The sequence below is a fragment of the Anopheles merus genome, chromosome 3L (assembly GCF_017562075.2).
Source record: "Anopheles merus strain MAF chromosome 3L, AmerM5.1, whole genome shotgun sequence".
Taxonomy (NCBI): domain Eukaryota; kingdom Metazoa; phylum Arthropoda; class Insecta; order Diptera; family Culicidae; genus Anopheles; species Anopheles merus.
The window spans coordinates 964,248-988,281 of record NC_054085.1 but is presented as its reverse complement, the minus strand read 5'-3'; the positions used below and the strand labels follow the sequence as shown (position 1 = coordinate 988,281).

At 40.0% G+C, this 24,034-nt stretch overlaps 3 protein-coding genes and 1 pseudogene across 6 annotated transcripts; 3 read left to right on the top strand and 1 right to left on the bottom strand.

Annotated features, from left to right (window-relative positions):
* Positions 1-148: 148 nt before the first annotated feature.
* Positions 149-2,916, bottom strand: LOC121598950 (origin recognition complex subunit 3-like). Of its 2 annotated transcripts, XM_041926332.1 has the most exons (5): positions 2,586-2,754; positions 1,921-2,519; positions 1,346-1,856; positions 486-1,273; positions 149-411 (listed from the first exon to the last, which is right to left on the bottom strand). In XM_041926332.1, exons 1-5 carry the CDS (start codon positions 2,610-2,612, stop codon positions 315-317), a joined length of 2,022 nt encoding a protein of 673 aa, XP_041782266.1. In that variant the 5' UTR covers positions 2,613-2,754; the 3' UTR covers positions 149-314. The 2 variants fall into 2 exon arrangements, with proteins under 2 accessions (XP_041782266.1, XP_041782265.1); XM_041926331.1 differs by having other exon boundaries at positions 486-1,856; positions 2,586-2,916.
* A 6,248-nt stretch (positions 2,917-9,164) lies between these two features.
* LOC121598953 lies at positions 9,165-10,610 on the top strand (annotated as a pseudogene).
* A 1,279-nt stretch (positions 10,611-11,889) lies between these two features.
* LOC121598952 (glutathione S-transferase) lies at positions 11,890-17,053 on the top strand. 3 transcript variants are annotated; one of them, XM_041926335.1, is made up of 5 exons: positions 11,910-12,017; positions 13,187-13,341; positions 14,370-14,537; positions 14,904-15,046; positions 15,164-15,556. In XM_041926335.1, the coding sequence occupies exons 2-5, from the start codon at positions 13,209-13,211 to the stop codon at positions 15,329-15,331; spliced, it is 612 nt and encodes a 203-aa protein (XP_041782269.1). In that variant the 5' UTR covers positions 11,910-12,017; positions 13,187-13,208; the 3' UTR covers positions 15,332-15,556. The 3 variants fall into 3 exon arrangements, with proteins under 3 accessions (XP_041782271.1, XP_041782269.1, XP_041782270.1); XM_041926336.1 differs by lacking the exon at positions 11,910-12,017 and adding an exon at positions 12,501-12,621; XM_041926337.1 differs by lacking the exons at positions 14,370-14,537; positions 14,904-15,046; positions 15,164-15,556 and adding exons at positions 16,100-16,267; positions 16,338-17,053 and having other exon boundaries at positions 11,890-12,017.
* Positions 17,054-17,590: 537 nt separating this feature from the next.
* LOC121598951 (enoyl-CoA hydratase domain-containing protein 3, mitochondrial-like) lies at positions 17,591-19,122 on the top strand. Its single transcript, XM_041926333.1, has 3 exons — positions 17,591-17,702; positions 17,773-18,197; positions 18,292-19,122. The coding sequence occupies exons 1-3, from the start codon at positions 17,676-17,678 to the stop codon at positions 18,671-18,673; spliced, it is 834 nt and encodes a 277-aa protein (XP_041782267.1). The 5' UTR covers positions 17,591-17,675; the 3' UTR covers positions 18,674-19,122.
* Positions 19,123-24,034: the final 4,912 nt, after the last annotated feature.

The following is a 24,034-nucleotide window of genomic DNA, read 5'->3' as shown; positions in this document are numbered from 1 at the left end:
TGATAATCTAACAGAATGGACTCAAACGTATATAACTGAATTCATTTTATGCTACAGGAATTTTTAGACAAAGCATTTCATCTAGAAAGTTTATTTTGTGAATCAATTAATCACCATTACCACACAAAACTCCCAGACCAATGGATTCTGATTTGGTGCACTTTATGTATTCGATAAGGATTTATACAATATTTAAGATTTATAGAGAAATTTGAGAACACGCCTAACATAAATAGTGGATACTTAGAAAACTTAAGCACACCGACAGGTATTTAAACACTATACTTATTTTCTGTAATTGTAATGCTACATTTTCACCATGTAAGTCTTGTGACGTGATCGGTTTTGGTTTTGGATGTTTTTATAAAACCTAGAAACTGCAGCTCCGCAACTGCTCGAGTGAAGCGAGCCCTGTTCAAAAAAGAGAAAGAATTTTAAAAATTACAACACAAAATCAATGAGTATTGAAAAACACTAGTACTTACTGAATTACTGGATCGATCTGTTGTTCTGCACCGTCACTGTTGACATCATCGATTACGGTACGGAATGCTTGCAGCCAATCAAACAGATTTATCATCCGACCACACTCCAAGTGGAGTTTATATGCGATTGAAAGATCTGGTAAGGATGGTATAATGCAGGAGGATTCATCGAGAGTGCAGCATTCACATTGCGTGTAAAATTGGGGATTGTTGAGAGCAGTATGAACTGCGGCCCTAGGAGCACCAATGATGTGCCGACGAATGAACGAACTGTCATTGTACAGAAACAGTTCAATTAATGGCACTTTTTTGCCTGTCGGTGGGTGAAGGTGTCGTTGGAAGATATTGCCTAGAAAATAATCCATTATCTTGCCTACAGCTCGGGTGGCAGCAGATTCACTTTTAGCATGTTTGGCCGCCGTCAGCAGCTTTTCCCGCAGCTCTTGGCGTCCCATTTGGCTAGACAGTAGAGTTTGTTTGTCCTGCTTTGTATCTACGTCGATTTGTTCGTGACTAGCAACTGCTAGCTCCTCGGATAGTATCGCCAAACCGTTTGCCATTGCCTCCAACGGTGCTACTTCGTATACCAAGCAACCTTCAATGTTCAATTGATCGTTCCTATCAACCCACTGTAACACCACATCCAGCACCTGTTTAATCTTCAACAACATTTCTTCCTTCGACAGAAACGATAACAAGTGCATACATTCCTTGAACTCGGGCAGTTCAGTAACGTCGCAAGACACACACTGACAATAGAGCTCACGGAGTTGCCGTCCCAACGGTGCCTTGGGAAGGTCGGATACAAGTGTATGCAGTATTTGCAATGCGCAGTGAAAAGTAAACCAATAGTTATGCACCTTCATTATTATTGGCGTGAGAGATCGCTTGAATTGGTCATCGTTCGTAAGGATATCGATGACTTCCTGGGGATTTTGAAGAGATTCCACATAAGGACGGAATGAGGGTAGCTGCCGTATCTGTTCCAGCTCGGCCGATGTCAGTTCGTTGATGATTGCTTGTAAATCGTCTGCGTCGTCGATGATGGCACTGAGCGCATTAATTGGTTGTTGAAAGTAATGATCCAGGAAGGCAAACTTGAACCCTTGAATGAAACCGTTGACGGAAAAATCGTAAAACAGGAAAATGTCTAAAAGCAGTTTAAACACCTTCCCGGACAGATGAAAAGGGCAGAAAGGTGTTAGCAGAACTTCCTCTAGGATTTTGTTGAGATTGGTCCCCGATGGTTCCGATTGAAAAATGGATAGCTTGATTTTGCTGGTGACATGATATGGCAGTACATTGTGAATAGTCGAAATAGCAGTTGCCACACCAAATACAAGCACGAACGGCAGCGTTGTTGCATAAGAACTAAAAATTTAGGGAAAAATGGTTTACAAAAAGGAAAACTTGACGGCCGACAGAAACTACTCACTCCAGTATAAGTATCAGATCTTGCAGAACCAGCGGATTGAACAGTTCAAAGTCTGGGATAATGACGGTGAGTTTTGGCTTAACGCGACAATTTATATGCGTTTCAGTGTACCATGCATGCAGTACGTCCAGATTGAGCTGATTTTTACGAAGCGGCTTCTCCTCTGCAGTATCTGTTTGTTGGCCGTGTATGCATTTAGCAACAATCGTTTCCACGGCCTGCTTAAGACTGGATCCATCACGGGACGGCAGCAGCACAACAATCGAGAGTGTGTTGTTGTGGATATCTTCGGCAAGCTTCTCGAACTGGGAGAGATGGTCGGTTTGATTGATGCCGGTAAGCAATGCCGCAGTAGGAAGAAATCCCTCGTACATTTCCGTTTGCTGGCAGCTTTCAATAAATTTCAACAAGTCATCGATAATTTTTCCATAGCTGTTTGTTTGCATCTTCAGTATCATTTGCCGCAAACGTTCCCAGTGCGTTTTGTACATACGAAACCAATGCTGCTTTGTTGTGCTCGCGTCTAGGAGGCTGTTACAGCGCTGCATCTTTTTGCGTCCTTTGACACGTGTTGCTCCATTTTTAAACACAAATACCCCCTGAAAGATTGAAAGAGCATTAAGATGTGGTAAAGTGTTTTATTTTATTATTTTCTTAAAACAAACCTTTGAAACTGAATTCGTTGCATCCATCGTTGATATCAATTGCCGCTTTATTTCAGCTGTAAACAATACCGATTGACGTTTGGAAATGGCGCGCCGTGAGCTGCTCGTATTCTGCGGACGTGCTCCAACTTTTGCGGCAAAGGCACATATCTTGTTTACATCACTTCAACGAGTTTTGGAGCTCGTCGGCTGGAAATAGACGAACCGAGATCGTCGCGGTCAAAGTGGGTATAGGGACTAGGTGGGCTTATAGGTTTGGCGGGAAGGCCATATTGGACGAACGAATGACAGGAGGGGATTGGATTGTGATACGTAGTTTTTCACCCACACTACGACACATCAACCAAACCAGCCATTGAAATTCACACGCATACATCAACAAATGATCGAATCCCCTCCTGTCATTTTGTTTTCATTTTTCTACAGCACGGCTGTCAAATTGTTCGGGATAAGCCCACCTGTATAATAAACCCACTTTGGTCGCGGTACCGCGAAAATCGCGTATGACTTGAGCTGTCAATTCTGTTATAAAATCTGACAGGTAGGCGAGATAATCGCGGTTCGTGTATCGAACCATCCGAGGTCTGGTGACGATTGAATGTGCCAAGAAGCAATATTGTTTTATCAATTTGCGAATCAAATTATTTATTTTACATAATTCATGCAAAATAAAATACAAAATTCGTTTCTCGACACGAATTTCACACAAATCCACCAGAAAAAGTAAAAATAATCTGTTCGCGCTACCGCGGAAATCTCAGCAATACCGAAGTTGGGTATCTCTGCGAAACAGCAGGCGCGATTCTAGGCGTGGAAGATTTGACAGCTCAACTGTTCTACAACTGTTATAAACAAGGTGCGAATTTCGCGGAACCGGGATGATCTCGGTTCGTCTATTTCCAGTCGTCCATCATTAAAATAAATCTGGTTTAGTTTAAAAGAGTCCGGGATTTGAACTACGGCAATTGATAAGAATATTTAATTAATTACTTAATTTGTAAATAAAGAGCACTAAAAACTTTAATTACTGAAATCGTCATAAGGTTTGAAAATGTTTTATAACCGTTGAAATGTCAAACATTCATGCTATTCCTGATGTCAGATCAGTGGATTTGGCCCAACCTGCACTATGAAGCTCTTTGCTTACAAATAAGTCGTGGAACAACAATTAGCTAGCCTTGATCTCTCTCATTCCATGTTGGTACGTCAAACGGACAACACAGTGCTTTCAAATCAAACGTTGAACGAGTGATACAAAAAAACGATCTTGCAAAATGGTGACGAAGGACAATACCTTCAAAGTGGATTTCAATCCAATGCCACAAAGGCCGAGTCCGGGCTATGTGATACAATTTATTTTGGAAAAAATTGGAATAAAAAGGAGAGTTTGCTGAAAGTGCAACTTATGACGACAACGGCTATTGCAGTGGTGCAAATAAAAGAATCGGGAGAGGCTATAAAAATAGTTGATAACCACGATGGCAAACACGCGGTGGAGTACAATGGGGAGAAATATTTCATACCCATAAAAATGGAAGACAACTCGACAAGAGTAATAATAAAAAACTGCACGGATCAGATAACTAATGAGGAGATTAAAAAAGCCATGATGAAATTTGGAGAAGTAAAGAAAGTCATTGACTGTGTATGGGAAGCGCCATCCCCGATAGCGGGAATAAGAGATGGTAACCGAGAGGTACCATTGTAATAGATACACCAATACCATCATTCGTATCTATAAAAGGAGAAAAGGCGCATGTACAATACAATGGACAGCAGAGAACGTGTAAGTACTGCGAACTCAACATGCATTTAGGCATGACCTGTCTCCAGTACAAAAGAACGGTGACAAATAACAACGAGGATGAAGGTACGTATGCCAATATGGTACGGAAGGAAGGGTAAAGAGTTCGGTACAGAATAGACTACAGTTAGAGAGAGAAGTAGAGGGCTTGAACTTAGAAGGAAAAAAAACAAGATAACACTTTGTTCAAAAACCGGTTAACACAATAAAAGAGCGACGAGCGTATGAGTGCGTAGAAGAAGTTCCTAGCACTAGCAAAGCTAATGCTCAGAAGCGCACAGGAATAGTGGACAGCCACACTACAACAGAAACTGAGGATGAAAATTGCATGGAAACAGAAACCGAATTAAAAAAACTAAAAGGAAGACCCAAAAAAACAAAAACTCTGTCACAGGAAACAAAACAAGATATTAACACAAACTAATAAACTAAACAATAAAGAAAAATTAAATGAAAATAAAAATGGCGACGATAAATCAAAAGGAAATTAGTCTATTACAGACTAATATAACAAGTTTAAAACGAAATAAAGAAGAATTAGAGAGGATGATGAACGCAAACAAAATTACTATCGCGTGCATTACCGAAACATGGATGCAAAGAGGAAATTAATAAGTAAACGTATCAAATTACAATTTAGTTACCACCAACAGGGAAGATGGATATGGAGGATCAGCCATATACATTAGAAAAAATTTAGCATACAAAGTTATCAAACATAACATAACAGATAAAGAAGTTCAAATTACAGAAATAAAATTAACCAGGGAAAAAATAAATATAGTAAGTGTATACATGTCACCTCAATTAAAAATTAATAGATTTAGAGAAAATGTTAGTAAGTTACTACACAACAGATCAGGGAATCAAAAACATAATAACAGGAGATTTGAACTGTCATCACAAAATATGGGGGAACCCAACAAATGACAGTAAAGGGAACTTTTTATTAAATGAATTAAATGACTCAAATTTATGCTTATTACACAACAAGGAAAAAACACTAATACCCACCGATAGAAACAAAAGAGAAACCCCAAGTGCCACAAATCCACTAAACGACCACTAAACGCTTCTAAACGCCTCAAATTCTCTACCTAAACGGAATATAGAAAGACTTCGTTTAGCAGACGGCAAACGACTCATGCATTCTAAAATAGCAAAAAAGCTGGTGGCGCCATCTGTTTGTGGCGCCATCTACCCAACCTGTGGAGCTTCCTCGCTTGGAGGAGAGCTTTCTCATTTCCTCTGTACTGTTGTATGGTTTCGCATTGAAGTTATGCATCGCTAGAACTAGAACGGCGATACGATTGTTTAAATACTAAACTCCAACGAAAACCACCAGTACTGAAGCAAGTGAGATTTGAGTAATGGTCGTTGGTGTTGATACCCACGTATCTGACCACACGACCATTCATATAGATTTTTGCTCAGAAAGTTATAAGGCTATATAGGTCATTATAAGATGAAACTTGTCGAAACACATTGCAAGAAAAGGATAGCAATATAATGATGAGTTGTAATACGCCATCTATTGATCAAACCAATGAAGCTGTGAAGCTTTCATTTTTTTCCTATGGATATTCAATTTTCCAGTCGTTTAAGCTTAATCTGTGGCGCTTGGGACAGCTGTTGACCTTACTATCATATCAGAAGATATAATAGATAAGTGCCAAAGAACAGTTACAGAACATCATATGGGTGCAACAAATCACAAAACCATAATAACAAAAATAAATGAAATAATACAGGAACACACAGTAACATACACAAATAAACCAAAATTGTTCAAAGAAATAGAAGCAATAGAGGTAAAAGAAACCACAACAGCATATCAGGTAGCAAAACAAATTCAAAAATTAATTAAATCTAACAAAATAACATCGAAAAAAAAACCAAAAATATACTGGAATATAGAAACAGAAAAAGCATGGAAAAACAAAAATGAACTTAGAAAAATTTTCAACAATGACAAAAGCACGGAAAATAAAATTAACATGAATAAAGGAATAGCTGAATTTAGAACGAAAAAAAGACTTAATAAAATAAAAAATTTGAGGACAAACTAGAGAAAGTAGATTTCAACAGAGATCCAATAAAACTATATGAATTCTTACAAAAAATGGAAGGGAAATTCAAGAGTAAAACAAAAGCAGGAAACATAATAGAAACTGACAGGAAAGCAGCAAAAATTTTCTTAGACAAACATTTTTTAAAAATAAAAAGGAAACAAGAAGCCTTATAGAAACTTTAAACCTAACAAAGATATCATAGATATACATAAATGGAATCGCTTATTAAAAAAGAAAAAAATACAGCACCAGGTCACGATGGAGTATCATATGAAATACTAAAGAAAATAAATGAAAAAACAAGACTTGTAATGGTTAATGAAATAAATGAAATGTGGCACAAAGGAATTATAAAAAAACATTACAAAAAAATGAAAATAATAACATTCCCAAAAGCAAACCTAGATAAAAACGATCCACTGAATTATAGAGGTATTGCTCTTATACCAGCTATTATCAAAATGGCCAATAGTGCAGTGTTGGAAGAAATGAACAGGTATTGGAATATTAATAAAGTAATTCCAGGAACAACATTCGGATTTATCAAAAACAGGTCTATAAACAATTGCACAAATTACATAACGAATCGAATAGGACAAAATAAAAGAGATGGAAAAGCAACAGGGATAATTTTCTTAGACCTAACGAATGCATATGATAAAGTAAGGACAGATATACTTATCTCTAAATTAGAAAAATATCAAACACCAAAAGAAATTATTAGATGGATAGGAGCTTTTTTGAACAACAGAACTATAGAATTAAACACAGAAGATACAATAATCAATAAACTAATATCAGACGGACTTCCTCAAGGAGATGTGCTATCGCCAAGCCTATTTAACATATATACTAAAGACATACATGACAAAATAAATAGGTTGGGAATACAAATAATTCAATATGCGGATGATTTTGCAATTATTACACAAAGTCATAGTCATCACATACTACAAACAAAAATGCAGGAGATCATGAAACAGTTTTCAGACATAACGGATGAATTAAAACTAGAAAAACAGAAAAAAAAATAAATTCATGATTTTTGATACGAAAAATAATAATATAAAAATAAGGATAAAAGGAAAATCAATAGAGAAAGTTAATAACTACAAATACTTAGGATTATGGTTAGATAATAAACTAACATTCAAAAAACAAATAGATGCAATGAAAACAAAAACACAAAAAAGACTAATGACAATAAAAAGAATTTGCAATTACCGCAATAAATTAAATCCTAACAAAACAATACAAATTCACAGAAGTTTTATTAGAAGCAATTTAGAAATAGGAACAGCATCAATAAGAAATGCAAAAAAGAACTACTGAAACAGTTAGATACAATACAAAATCAATCTCTAAGAAAAGTTACAGGATGTACCAAAACAACTCCTATACCCTCACTAATGGCCATAGCGGCAGAAATTCCTTTAGGCATAAGAGCAAAGTACCTCGCGAGCAATGAGCAAGCAAAAGAGATTGCACATTCAAAAATTCACAGAAATCTACTATGGGACACAAACCAAAATCACAACACCAGAAACAACAATAACAAGTACAAAACATATTACGAAAAATTGTATGAAGAAAACAAAACATCATAAACAAAATGGATAATATAGTAATAAATGATAACACTAAAAGAGTAAAGATAATATACAATGCCCCGGATAATATAACGAAAAATCAACATACAAACAAACAAATCCTCAAAAGATATTACCAACAAGAAATAGAGTTTTTAAAAAAAACAAACACAATTATTTACACGGATGGAAGCAGAACAGACGATGGTTGTGGTATAGGTATATACATCAAGCCACACAACAACAAAAATATGTACTGGAGCTACAAATATAAATTAAAAAACAACACACCCATTACCTCAGTAGAACTGACTGCAATAGACAAGGCATTACAAATAGCAGTGGAAAACAACATAATAAATCCTATACTATATACGGATAGTAAAGCGGCTTGCAGCATCATAAAAAGGGAACAAGATAACAACAACATAGAGGAAAGTACATACAATATTATTAAAAACAGTTTAAAAATAAATGCTCAAATCAGATGGTTACCGGGACATATTGATATCGAAGGTAATGAAAAGGCGGATGACTTAGCAAAAAAGGGAGTAACGACAGACAACATTATGGAAAACAAATTAAGAAAAAGTGACATCAAACTTATGTTTCAACAAAGAATGATTTTGGAAACGCAGGAATGGTACACAACGGAAATACAACATAAAGGGAAAAAATTCGCAGAATACCAGAAAGAATTCAAAAGAGATAACTGGCATAAAACGATAAATATAAATGCAAATGAAATAAAGACTATGAATCGGATACTAACAGGACATGACTTCTCAAAATACTGGCTAAAAATACTTAAAATTGAAGAAAATGATATATGCAATGTTTGCCAAGTACAGGAAACGGGCAAACACCAAATATTTCACTGTACAAAATACAACAATGAAAGACAGAAATACCCCAACATCCGAGAAGATCTATTTAGCAAACACTGGAAAAATAATGATGGAAAAATAATAAAAGAAATAATTAGATTCATACAAGACACAAAATCTCCCTATAATGAAAAAAAAAAAAAATAACTGCAAATTTGAACAACACACAAAAACATAGACAACATGATCATATGAACTTTGAAAGACAAACCATAAACACAACATAGAAATGTCAAAACCATCAGCAAGTAAACAACACAAATACAACGGTACCAACATTGGAGAGGTATATGACTAAGGCAGTCGAAAACCTAAGAGCGGTACGTCTTTGAATGTGGCTTTATTAAGCATAGGCTTTATAAAACATAGAAGACTATATCCTGCTCCACAAAAGAAGAAGAAGAAGAAGAAGCCTTGATCTCGTGAATTTCAAAGATTGGAATAAGGAATCGGAATTGTGCAGAATTCATAATAACTTCGAACAGCATTCTACAAGAGTTTTATTAAACTTTATAGCTGGTGCAGATCATATACAATAATATCTCAAATCTCAAAAGTGTCGAGAGGCTACGAAAGCGTTCGTCATTGGTTCTGGTTGCAGTGCAGCTCTATAGGGCTCAGAGTAAGTGTACAAATATAATGACCCGAACATGACTTGCAATTTGCTTTATTCGTTTTTCTCAGCACTATCTGGTTTGTGCGCTTTTTTCATTGCATGGCGTCACCTAAAGCATTCTACCCATAGGAACACATTCGGTAGGATTAGATCGATAACTGAATAGATGTGCGTCTTCTAGAAAGTGCCGAGCAGGTAGTGTGCTGTGCAAGATCCAAACCACGTAAAATGCCGCAGGAAATTAAACGAGAACGTAAAACTACTCAGGTAAAGTAACATTCAATACACAAATGAAGCATCTATTTTAACTATCGGTAGCAATTACCCCTGAATGTGTTGCCAGCAGCGTATGTGCAACATGTCTACCACTCGTTTCGTACAGTGTGCTAGAATTAATCTCATATCCATCGAAATGTGTACCCCTTTCTGTATTTGTAGTCAATGATGCGCCCGAAATCTATTCACTGGAATGAAGTAATTATCCATACCGCGAAGTTTAACATCCATTCGTAGTAAAACCGATCGATCCGTTTGCTTAATTATGATTTGCAGGCACCACTATCCCCCTGTCCCATCCCCGATATTAGTGACGATGAGCTGGTATCGATTACGGTACGCGATCTCAATCGTACGCTTAAAATGAGAGGTCTAACCCGCGAGGAAATTGTGCGCATGAAGCAGCGGCGTCGTACGTTGAAAATCGAGGGTATGCCGCCAGCTGCCGCATAAAGCGCATCGAGCAGAAGGATGAACTGGAGACGGAAAAATCACAAGAATGGCGAGATATGGAGCTGATGCACGAGGAAACCGGTCGATTGCAGGAAGAGAACGATTCGCTCCGCAACAAATACGAGGCATTGCGAAAGTTTGCTCTTTCGAAAAAGATTCCACTACCGCCGGAGCTTGACGTGCTGTGAAGTGAGGTCAAGACGTGGCCAATGACCTTGCCGAATGTTTCACTGCTGTAACTAACTTGTTTATATTCCATCTCATTACTTCGATTAGTATAATTGTATATTGAATATTAAAACAATAAAGTAACATTTTATATGCTACACTCGCTTGCACGTGTCCATGCTTCGATACTAGGTGCAATTGTAATTAAATTTGAATATTTAATACTGTTGTTCAAAAACAGACAGCATGATGTCATTATTTCTATATACAATGCATCGCTCGTGATAACGGGATGCTCTAAAAAAAGCAATGATGGCTAAAAATTATCATTAAAGAACCTTCCAGCGTTCCGTGAAGTTTAAATGAAGAAGACAACAAGTAAAGAAGCTACACCTTGTTGGGCGGCGTAAGAAAACTTCAACTGAATCATATCATAGTATCAATGTTTGATAAGCTTATCAGGTCACTTTACAAAACAGTTGGAACCATTTCAAACGAGTCCATCCTGCTATCTTCGTGCTTAATAATTTTTGTTATATGAAGGATTTTATTTTTTTGAATAAAATATTGTTGCAAAATTAATTAGAATCAAAAGTTAAAACAAATCTTAGCTGATCCGCAATTGGTTAACTGTGCCTATATGCTAAACTGTTGTTCGTTCTGTACTACATTGCATAATACCAATAGCCAAAAAGGGCTTCACATGGGAACAAAATCGTTCAGATGTAATTGTCGCACGCTGACCAAGAAAATGTAATACAGGCCACTCGAACAGGGTAACAACACGGTGGATGGGGGTACGTGATGAGTAAAAATAAAACTGCGTAAAACAGCCCGCTACCATCGATATGTATCGCAGCATTGAACAAATTCGAAAATCTGTTTCACGATCAATGGATCTGTGATGTAGGGCATGCCCAATACCACTACAGTGGTATGACTCGTCTATTGCATGATCTATCGTTTCGTTTCAGATATTCGTTATCGGCGGTTTTGTTGCCCAGCTTAGCAAGTATTGTTTTTTTACCATGTACCTTGTTTGTGTCTCATTTTTCAACCGCTCGACTGATGATTAAAATAGGTCCAGGAAGTTTAGGTAAGAACGTGGTCCAGGAAGTTTAGTAAACGTTGGCAAGCTTCTACGTATTGCATTGAAACAATCTCTTCAAAAATTAATATTATTACGCGACGGATTCTGCTCGATAATGAAGATGATTATTGATATAGCAAATGTTTCAGCGCGTTGTATCTCAGAAACGAAACAAAAACACATCATAAGTTCTCATAATATTCTTCGAGAGAGACACCGAAAAAAATAAAACCTACTTTGACACAGAAGTTCGGGTGGAGCGAGCCCTTGCACGACGGTGCGATAGCACGGAGATAAGACTGATCGTTCAAGTAACTACGACACGTTCGTATGGCAACGACGAGTGTGCGCGTTACACATGGTCCCGAATACGCACGAATACCACACTACCGGGTCCCGGGTTTTGGGATAAATAAGCGAGTGGTACGCACGCTTGTTTTAGTCTGACCATATTCTTAGCTCAAGTTCGATCAGCAGGTAAGCTAGTGCGCGTCGATGAAGGTTAAAGCATAATGCATGCCAGTGGGTGATGAGCGCTTTCGAAAGTACATTGCTCGATCAAAACAGAGACCAGCAAATAATGGGGTGCAAAAGTGGAAATAAAATGTATTGTTTCGCTTCGAGTTGCGTTCGAGGTGCAGTGCAGTATTGTAGCAGTACCAGTACGTGTAATGCAAAAGCCGTGTAATGCTTAACATGTTGGCAAACCTTTATGAAATCTTTGCGTCCTATGCCCTACGAAACAGCGAATATGGTGCAAAAAAATATTAAAAGCGTGTGTTTGCATGGGGTAAAGTTTGCGGCACCGGTCCTGGAGCAACCGGTTTGGAAGTCAGTCGCATCAGCATAATTAGGTGGTCAAGGTTATATCAATCTTCATCCAAGTAGTCCGGTGTGTCGGTTTAGTGAGGATACGCATGATTTTTGATGGTGTTTACTAAACACAAATCTTGTTTTCGCTTAAGAAGATTTACTTTTACTGGCAAAAAGCTGAAGTAGTTATGAAAACGTGTTACCGAAAATCCGAATAGAAATAGTTTAACCTCCAAAGGTAGTTCTAGAAAAGATGGAGAATAAGGAGGTACAGCGATTGTTGTGTTGGTTTGGTAATGAGGTTCGATCACGATCCAATTGTGCTTAAGTATTAGCTGCATCGCTTACAAAATTTGTATTTTTGTCAGGTTTTTTTTTTTTTTGCGCAACTACCTCTGTCGGCCAAAGGCCTGCCTGTACCCACTAGTGAAGTGAGCCTGGTTTTCAGTGTATGGGGGCACGGTCTATTCGGGACTTGAACCTATGACGAGCATGTTGTTACGTCGTACGAGTTGACGACTGTTTCACCAGACCGGCCCAATTTTGTCATGTTCATGTGAACATAAAAATATCAAACAGCAAAGGCAAATTTTAAACCAGCTAGAATTTGGAACAACTTAATAATGCTATGAATTAATTCATTATGCAACACAGATAATTTAGAGACTCAAAATTAACTATTCTATCTGATAGAAGAAGTATTCTATCTGATAGGAGTAATTGCAGATCATTCCAATTTATAGATGAAAATGACAATTATTTAAGTACAATTTAAACATGTTTCAAGCGCTTTTCTATAAAAATAACCGCTCTTTCCATTTGTTTCTCTTTAGATCTTCACTTAAGTGCAACATCATGCCGGATTACAAGGTTTACTATTTCAACGTAAAAGCTCTGGGCGAACCACTGCGGTTCCTGCTGTCTTACGGCAACCTTCCGTTCGATGATGTGAGGATCACCCGCGAAGAATGGCCAGCACTCAAGCCAAGTGAGTCACTCGACAATCTGTCCATGTCTAGTTTGTCTCTGTACTGTTGTTGTTAGCATTTGCTAACAGAAGGGTTTTGCTAAAATTGAATTATTCATCACTATCGCACCTGCAAATCGATAGTACATTGCTTTCTCATGATTATTTAATTAACCTTCCCCCCCACCCGCAGCCTTAACATCACATCCCAACCGCAATAGTTTCTAAATACATGTACGTCCCACGCCCAACGTCCCCGGCCAAACGACCCTTGCCGAGTTTTGTATTCCCTCGCCACTGACATGCTCTCGTGATGAAAAGCCGATGTCACGATTGGTTTGGCACGGTTCGATTGACCTTCTAACCGAGATAGTTAGGATACTATCGATGTTTCGTGTTCTGTGAAATCGTCATTGTCGTCAATAGATGCACTATAATTTTAGCCATCGATTGATCCCATTCGATACACATGCGTACCACTTTGGTACCCCCAATGTACGTATGTATCGGTGGTGATGATTACGATTTGTTAAAATAACTTCACTGCAGATTCAACGCCATGTGATTAATCTGGTTTTGTGTGTCGGTAGTATTTTAGTGTACATTTCTCCTTTGTAACTTATGTTTTAAATATGATCTTGAATGCAGCAATGAAAACAGTGTTTGCTTTATGTACTTCAAAATGCGAAATATGACCTTAAGGATAAGATTCAATTTTAATATTGGCTGGATTTTGAATTTATACATTTTGATATGCGATATTACAACATTCGATTACAAGATAAACCCACATGTACACGCGTTCACATGATACAATCACTCGAAGCAGCTGATTCTGGAGTCCAGGGAGTGCATTTTTATTTCAACATCGTTTTGCAACGGACTGGGTCCGTGTACTACAAATTTACCCCCCTCTCAAGTCTCGCTTGATTCATCCATCCATTTCCACAGCGTTGTTCATACGTATATGCCCACATCGAAACCTTCAGAATTTTGCGAAGGCCATCATTCCAGTTGCCATGAACCAAAAATTCCATCTTTCGTTTCAGCAATGCCGATGGGTCAGATGCCGGTACTGGAGGTTGACGGCAAAAAAGTGCACCAGTCGGTCGCTATGTCTCGCTATCTGGCCAACCAGGTCGGTTTGGCCGGCGCTGATGATTGGGAGAACATGATGATTGACACCGTGGTCGACACGGTGAACGATTTCCGTCTAAGTAAGCGCGTCCGCTTAAACGGTGTCCCTATTTTTCTGAAGGCACTGCAAAGTGCCTTCTGCTCGGATGGTTCTACCGGCCATATTTTTGCAATCCTTTTTTGTAGGAAGGACGATTTTTGTAGCAAAAAGATGTGCACAACACATCGCATGGCAGCATTGATGGGTCTCGCACACCCTTCGAATGTTATTGATTGATAACGTGTGTTTTCCTTTGAACACAGCGAACCAAGTAGCCATTGAGCAAACGCAATTTCCTAACGAAAAGGATGCAAAAAATGGCCGATTGGATTATTCCTACCAGTAGGGACATTTAGTTTTACTACTCAATCTGAACCTCGCACATTAAAACCCTGTAACATTTTAGAGATTGCCGTTGTCTCTTACGAGCCGGACGATGAGATCAAGGAGAAGAAATTGGTTACTTTGAACAACGAGGTCATTCCATTCTATCTGGAGAAGCTGGACGACATTGCACGTGATAACAATGGATACCTGGCCAATTCTAAAGTAAATGCTGTTCGCAATTATGATCGACCGATGTGTGATGGACACAGGTTTCGGGCAAAACATGCACGAACATTCACCATTATCCATTATTTATTTTTTTCTTTCCTCATTTTTCAGCTGAGTTGGGCCGACATTTATTTCACCGCCATTTTGGACTATTTGAACTACATGACCAAGTCCGATCTGGTCGCAAACCATCCGTATCTGCAGAGAGTGGTTGACAACGTAACATCGATCGAATCCATTCGTAGCTGGATTGATAAACGACCAAAGACTGAAATCTAAAACGCTAAATACACTGGCGCCGAAATGCGTGCACCGACGAACTGTGTCACCGAATATACATTCTAGCCAACGGCCCAACAACAATCGACTGCACTGCCGCGAAGCAGTTAGAGGCAGAACGATTTTTTTTCTCTGCAGAAGATATGCGTCGGAATAATTGAAATACAGCAAAAATATGGAAATAAACATGTTCGTGATAGCACGGGCAAACAAGAACCGTAAAAATCAAAGTCTGCCCTCTTGACGGGAGCCAACAAAAAACAGTTTAAAAAGCTCTTTCCGTTTTCCTTGCTGCAGTTACAATGATTTCGTTTCATAATCTTATCTACTAACAAACCAGCATACTCATCCTTCGGACCGTGCAAAGTTGCATAGTCACGTTAGGTTGGGCCGGGTTGTTGGCGGATCTTCTTCCTTTGTGTTATTTTTATTTTTTCTAGTACAAACCTGTTGATATGTGTTGTTACTACTGTATCATAGCTATGCATTCGCCATATTCGGTTCCGTGATAAGACGAATTTTCCGCTTTATGTTTCTTTTTGTAGAACCAATGGATTCAAGATTCAGCTGCTTATCTCATACAACGACACAAACAAAACAGAAAAAAAACTTAACAATGTTTTAAAAAAAAAAACATTGCGAAAGCTACCAAAATTTACATCGCTCGCAAATCCAGCTACTATTAAAATTTAACACCGCTATTTCTCTTTCTCTCTTTCCCCTCCCTCTGCCCGTTATCCGTCCAATGGTCCGCGTTTCTCTTTCCAGCAATGCCCATGGGCCAGATGCCGGTGTTGGAGGTCGATGGTAAGCGTGTGCACCAATCACTGGCAATGTGCCGGTATGTGGCCAAGCAGATCAATCTGGCCGGTGATAATCCGTTAGAGGCTCTGCAAATCGATGCCATTGTCGATACGATCAATGATTTTCGTCTGAGTGAGTATTGATGGTCGATGGTGGGATAGCGACCATACCAATGACGCATTATTTCATTCTTTACTCGTAGAAATTGCGATTGTCGCCTACGAACCGGACGATATGGTGAAGGAGAAAAAAATGGTTACCCTGAACAACGAGGTGATTCCGTTTTATCTGACTAAGCTGAACGTGATCGCCAAGGAGAACAATGGCCACCTGGTGCTTGGCAAGCCGACCTGGGCTGATGTTTATTTTGCTGGTATCCTAGACTATCTAAACTACCTGACCAAGACAAATCTGCTCGAGAACTTCCCGAACTTGCAGGAGGTGGTCCAGAAGGTGCTAGATAATGAGAATGTCAAAGCTTACATCGCTAAGAGACCCATCACCGAAGTTTAGACGGATGGTGTGATTTGCCGAGAAGAGCAACTTTTAAAATGCAATCACCTTGAATATGATTTTTTTTTCTTCTACTATTTCTTATGCTGTTGCATCGGTCGTTGGTGTTCCGTTTGTTTTTGATATCAACGAATAATTTACCTACTGATTTCAAATTCTATGCACTCGTGATAACACAAAGGTTCTGGCGAGCGTTTTGCATGACGTACTGCGATTGAAATTTCTGCTACGAAGGATACGCTTTTTACTTAACCATGATTTACCAATTTCATCTCATGCATGTGTTCACACAAAACATCATAAGCTGTAATAACAGTGGTTCTAGCATTCACGCCTAAGCTAAGCTCGATAATGGATAAGTATGACAATAAATGGCGATTCAGAACGGTTGAGATGATATGAAAATTTTGTGTAAAAGAAAACAATATTGATGCGCGTGATGAAATTGTGGGAATAAACAAGGAATCGAAACAGAACGTTCAGTTCTGCAAAGCCAAAGCCCATTCCGAGCTTTCGTTGCTATTTGTTAAAATGGACACGAGGTGACAAAATGCTGACAAAGTTAGCAAAACATGAGCTTTTGCCAAAATTTCGTAACCTGGAGTAGCCAGGAAATAAAGTTGACAAAAGTTTACGAAAAATGAATTGGACGTGCGTGAACAAGAAAGCAAACAAATAGCTATTTGCCGCATTGCTAAGGTAATATTCCTAGAATGCAAATTTCTAATCGATTTATGTATCTATTAATTGCTTTATAAACCAAATATTGAGCGATTTACAGAGGTTTGAGCTTTTTGTCGTTCATGTGTAGATTTTGGATGGCTACGAGAAAAGCTCTTTTTTGCAGTTGACAAGCAGTTTTAACAAAGTTGAAATTTTTTTTCAACATTTTGTCACCTCCGTGGCCTCGCTCCAAAAGACTAAACCCTTCAGTGTAAATGCGGCTTGTTATAAGCTGACCGATTCTGTTCCAAGCAGCGTCGAATGTCAAGCGAGGAAAAACAAAGCAAGTTCACACGCCGGCAAAATGTTAGCCCGCTACGGCAACTTTCTGGTAAGTATTTTTGCATTGAAATGCGGATAAAAATGTGATAAACGTTGCTACTTGAACTCGAATCCTGTAGAAACAGCTTCACTGTGCTGGTGTATCGCTAAGATATCTGTCTACGTACACCTGCAAAGATGGAGTGGGCACCATTTTGCTAGACAATGAGAAAACGCGCAATTCGCTTTCGTTGGAAATGATGAACAGTATTCAAAGGAATATTGTTGAAAATCAGCACGATTCGGAACTGCGGTGCATCGTGCTGGCAGCGAAAGGTCGTGTGTTTTCAGCCGGGCACAACCTCAAAGAATTGACTGCCGAGCGTGGATCGGAACATCATAAACAAGTGTTTCACAAATGTTCCGAGCTGATAAGCGCCATTCATTCAGCGCCCGTTCCAGTGATTGCAAAAGTTGACGGATTAGCGGCGGCTGCTGGATGCCAGCTTGTTGCGTCCTGTGATATGGCTGTATGCAGTGATAGTAGCACATTTTCTACGCCTGGGTAATAGAACCTTTCGAACGACCAAAACTAATAACGCATGCGAAAAGTGTTGCTCGGGATGATTGTTTTTACTGCATATCTTTACTCACAACAGGGCCAGCTTTGGTATATTTTGCTCAACTCCGGGAATTGCTGTGGTGCGTGCCGTTCCGCGTATGAGAGCTGCTTACATGCTATTCACCGGGCTGCCTATCACAGCACATGAAGCTCTACAGGCTGGACTTGTAAGTAAAGTTGTTCCTCAAGATGTGTTGAACGAAGAGGTAAGCAAAATTTGTAAGGCCATTGCATCGAAAAGCCGTACTGTGATTACACTAGGAAAGACATTTTTTTACAAACAAATATCGCTAGACGTTGGTGCAGCTTACGAACTCGGTGAGCAAATTATGGTTGATAATCTAGCAACGGTTGATGGTCGTGAGGGAATTAAGAGCTTTGTAGAAAAGCGCAGTCCTAAATGGACGCACAGGGAATAAGCCAATGGACCTGAATTGTGACTATTTCGATGCATTTACTAGAACGATAGAGAATGTTACAGTTTGTTTAGAATCTGCGAGAATTCCAATCACGGGTTAGTCCGAGATTTATTCTCATTGCACGTATCATTGCATTGTAGTTAAACGGGTTTGAAGAACTTCGTCTACGGCCAGTCCCAGTACTAAAGCTCGTCGAATGTAAACGCATTGTTAATGCCCCTGTGGTATTCCTTTAAACGGGACTTTAAACAAAATATGTAGCGCTGATAATAACCTTAGGAAATATGTTTGATATGTTTGATTAAAATCTAAATGCTCAAATCTAAAATGAAATAAAAGCATTAAATTGATTGTTTACAAGTTGAGAATAGTGGCTAAAATTAATAATAAGCAGTTAAGGTAACGTAACAGTTTTGTGTAAATAAAATCGGTTGATTATATCCGACAGCCTTTAACACTTTTTTTTTAATGATTTTAATTTATTGTGTGTTTTGTGTCGGATGCACGGGGATTAAAACAATTCAAACAATAACCAAGACCTAGATGCATCGACACAAAAGTAATTATTAAATCTTTATTTCCTATTCCTTATACAGTGGAGCGCCCTTTATCTTCTTCTTCTTCTTCTTCTTCTTCTTCTTCTTCTTGTATGAGGCGAGTGAGGATGTATTCTCCTACATTTGACGTTTCAAATGTATTCAGAGTTTTCTTCCACTCTTCAGAGTTTTCAGAGTTTTCAGAGTTCCACTCTTTATTTTAACCTGTGAAATGTTATGTCTCCTCTGTTTGTTTCGTATTTTTTGCAGTTAAAAACCATATGCTGTGTTTTGTGTTTGGCATATTTGGCAAACTCCTGTTTCTACTAATTTCATTTTGGCCAGCCGAAATGGTGACAAGTCGTGTCAATCGGTCGTCGTGGTGACAATTTGTTTATTGTTCTAACTTCTTCCGCGTTTATGTTTATATCTTTTTGCCAAGGTATCATTTCAAATTTTCTTCGAAATGCATGGAATTTTCCCCCTTTGTTTTGACATTGTTCCTCGTATCAGATTTTTGTTTTCTTTATCATTTCTATTTTGAATCTTTCATACGCATCTACCATTCTTATTTGTTTTCTGTTGTTATATTTGATATTGTTCCTTCTTTGGCTAATCTATCAGCACATTCGTTTCCATGTATTCCTACACGTGCGGGTATCCATCATATTTTGCCTTTAATCTATTTCCTATTTCTATTATACTATATATCGTTTCTTCAATTTCTTCCTCATCTTTAGCTTTTTTCAGCATATCACAGCTTGTTAGACTATCCGTGTATATTTTGGTTTATCCATATTTAGTTCTTCTGGCATTTTCATAGCCATTTCAATTGCTGTCAGCTCTATGCTTGCTATGCATGTTTCGTTATATTAATGTTATGATACCAGTTTTCTTGTCCTTTCTGTATGTATATTCCTATTCCATTTTTTTCTTTCTGTTTATTTCCATCTGAAAGTATGTTTTTTTTTTCATTTGTTCATTTATGTTCTCTCATGGTGGCCTCTAACAGCCGTATCAACTTCCCAGGAAAGTGGTACTGCTGCATGATGCTCCATAGCTCCTTCCGGTCTATGGTGTCGTAGGCCGCCTTGAAGTCTATGAACAGGTGGTGCGTTGGGATCTGGCGCTCTCGGCACTTCTGGAGGATCTGCCGTAGAGTGAATATTTGGATGGTGGTGGATTCCTCCAACAAACCCAGCTTCGTAGCTGCCGACAAAATTTATAGCAAGGAGCGCAAGTCTGCAGAACAGGATCTGGGACAGGATCTTGTAGGCGGCATTCAGGACTGCGATGGCTCGGAAATTCGAACAATCCAGCCTGTCGCCCTTTTTGCAGACTGGGTGAATAACACCTAGCTTCCATTCCTCCGGTAGTTTTTCCTGTTCCCAGACTTTCACGATCAGCCGATGCATTTCGACGGTAAGCCTCTCCGGCTCCATGCTTTTAAGCTGCTTGATGGCGCTGGCAATCTCATCCAGAGATGGCGGGGGCACCTTGTCGTCTGCACCGATGCTGTCGCTGTTGTTACTGCTGTGCTGCTGCTGTGGTGGTTGCCTTGTTCTGCCACTTGCGCCAGCCTCTCCTGCTTATACTCCATTCAGATGTCCTTCGTAGTAGCACTTCCACCTTTCAATCACCTCCCGCTCGTCCGTCAGGAGATTTTATTCCGCATCCAGGCACATTGCGGTTTTAGAAGCAAACCCGCTCCGTGCCTCCTTCAATCTCCTGTAGAACAAGCGGATGTCCCCCGACTGAGAAAGCTGGTCCAGTAGCTGTTTGTCTGACTCTTCAAAACGGCGCTGCTTGGATTGGAAGAGCAGTAGCATGCTGGCGCTCGGATAGTGCTCGTCTGCACTCTTCGTCAAACCATCTCGTTCCACCATACGCCAGTGGTCTGCGAGGGGAATCGCGGCGATGTTGTTCTCGGTTCTCGGCTTTCCCAAGTGCTGTCGTATACCCCTATGCCACATTAGCACACTTCAACCGGTCCAGGTTGAGCCTTGGGATGGCGTGACTCCGTTGGTTGTTAACCATGGAGAGTTTCTGGCGCAGCTTTACCATGACCAGGAAATGGTCTGAGTCGACGTTTGCGCCTCTATACGTTTTAACGTCGATACTATCCGAGAAGTGCCTTCCGTCAATCAGAACGTGGTCGATTTGGGACTTTGAATCGCTCTTCGGGTGTCTCCAGGTGTGCAGGTGTGCGGTGTGCATGCTGGAAGAAGGTGCTGCGGATGCTCATGTGTTTGGAGGAGGCAAAGTTTATCATCCTGAGGCCGTTGTCATTTGTCACCTGGTGGACGCTGAAGCTTCCAATCATTGGTTTATATGCCTCCTCCTGTCCGACCTGAGCATTAAGGTATCCGATGACGACCTTCACGTCATGTTTTGGGCAGCGGTCGTACACTCTCTCCAGCTGCGTATAGAAGGCCTCCTTCTCGTCATCGGTGCTCCTAAGGTGCGGACTATGCACATTTATAATGCTCAGGTTGAAGAATCCGCCACGAATTCTCAACCTGCACATCCGTTCGTTGACCGGCCACCACCCGATCACTCTCTGCTGCATCACACCCAGCAGCATGAACGCAGTACCGAGCTCGCGCGTCCCTCCACCGCTCTGGTAGATCGTGCAGTTGCTACGGTACTGGCGCACCGTCACGCCTTTCCAGCATACCTCCTGAAGTACTACTATTTCGTAACCGCGGGCTCAGACCTCATCGAACGCAATTCGGGTCTTCACATCCGATGAGAGGGTTTTGCAGTTCCATGTCCCGAGCTTCCAAACGTAAATCCTTTTTCGGTGCGTAGGTCTGAATCGATTGGTCCGATACGGTACTTCTTCTTGTTGACTATTCGTTGCATGCGGTTTTTTACAAGGGTGGCTTGCAAGGCCTCTCCCCTAACCTCCAGTCTTGTCGTAGGGCCTACGCTCGTTGGCTTTTTAGATTCCTGCACCGAGCCAAGACGGAAGAAGCCAGCGCAGCCCTTCGGGAAGAGACATACGTTGGGGGGAAGCCGCTCCTAACATGGAGAACAGACGCTCCCAGGTAGAGTCATGAAAATCAATCATCTACCCCCCTCTCAATTTAGCCATGCAACCCATCCGCCCAAGGGGTTGGGTTTCTCCGCATACCCAAGCATGGATAATTGAGAGACATGTTATCGTTCTGTACGATGGGGACGTATTGAGAAGGAGTAGGAGGTGGAGAGCCTATGTTAACCTTCTAGAGCAGCGGTCGGCAAAGTCCGGCCCGCGGGCCAAATGCGGCCCGCCACAACATTCAATCCGGCCCGCGAAAGGATTTGACTGATTTTGAAAGATGGGAAGAAACGAAGAAACGAAACGATCGTACACAAATTACTGAAGATCTTTTAGTATACCATATTAAACCATCGTACTTTTTCAACTTTTACTTAAAGTACTATGGAATGACGGACCGTTCAGTATGTTCGAGCTCGAGGTCAATATCCCCGTAACTTTAGCATGATAATGTAAAAAACTTGAAAACTTTAAAGTGCAGTTAGTCGCTTGTGCTTTGTGACCTTTCGGAGCAGGTTTTAATTAAACACTACAAGTTTCAATCAACCATGTTTTGTGGTTCGATTTGCACCGCCACCGTGTACCTGATAACGACTGTGATGAAAATATGCCATTTTCGGCTGGTTGTAGAAAAACTAGGAAAGATAATTTCTTTACTTTTACATCTGTTGAAAGGGAATTATTTCAGATTACTTGCACAAATAAGTTAAAGATTTTGTGAATTGCCTTTCGTCAGTTATTAGGAATTTTCACCACGGTGGACGGAGACATCCATGATTTAAGTTCTACCTTCGATTTTCATCAATTCCTCCTAAGTTTTTGCTACAAAATTGTTAGAGTAGAGTTTTTGCATCAGTTTGCGGACTAGGGTGTTATATCGAAATTCTGTTGAAATTCACCTGAAATGATTGCATTGAGTTTTCGCGTAATTGTTTGCCACAGCGAAGCCAGTGGATGCGATTCCTAATTCCTGATCTGTTTCTTCATGTTTCCCAGGTATTATTTTACTGTTTGGTGGGTTGCATCGATATTCCGGTTCAGCTAACGCAGTAATGTAGCCACTTGTCCCTCTGTCTTCATTTCAGCTTCTTTGTTCTTCCTCAAAAATGAACCTGGGCTTTCTTACGATGCTTTCATTGTTGCTGTTGTGTTCGGATGGCCGAGAGTATACAATTTATATTTACACCGAACACGTAATAAACAATACACAATACTTTATTACACGATCAGCCCTTGTGTTCCCGACGGTGTCCCACGAGCGTCTGGCGCTCTCTCGTCTGCTAACCGCTCATCAGTCACTCAGTGGCTGCATACGTCCTTAACGCCGAATGTAGGGAGCCTTCCACTTCGTGACCACAACATCTCCCCCTTTTTAATAGCGTAGGTACGGATCGAACCGACGTGGAGCTCTTCTAGACCGAGAAGAGCGACGTGGTGAACGTTGATGCTGAGGAATGGATCGATGTGGGGGAAGAGATGGCGGCTCAGTTGGAGTCGCCACTGGCGGTGCAAGTTGTGTTGGATAAACATCTGGGAGCGCTGATGGTGTAACGGGTATGCTCCAGGAATCCAATAATACATCCAACGGTAATGGATTGAAACGTTCCGTCATGGGACCCTGGCTGTTTAATGGTCCACGCCTTTTCAGTTGATTAATGTGTCTAATGACGCTGCGATGACCAGTCAGTACCTCGTAGGTAACATTTCCACGTTTCCGAATCACTCTTCCTGGAACCCAATGCCAATTGTTCCTACTATACGCCTTAGCATAGACAAGGTCAT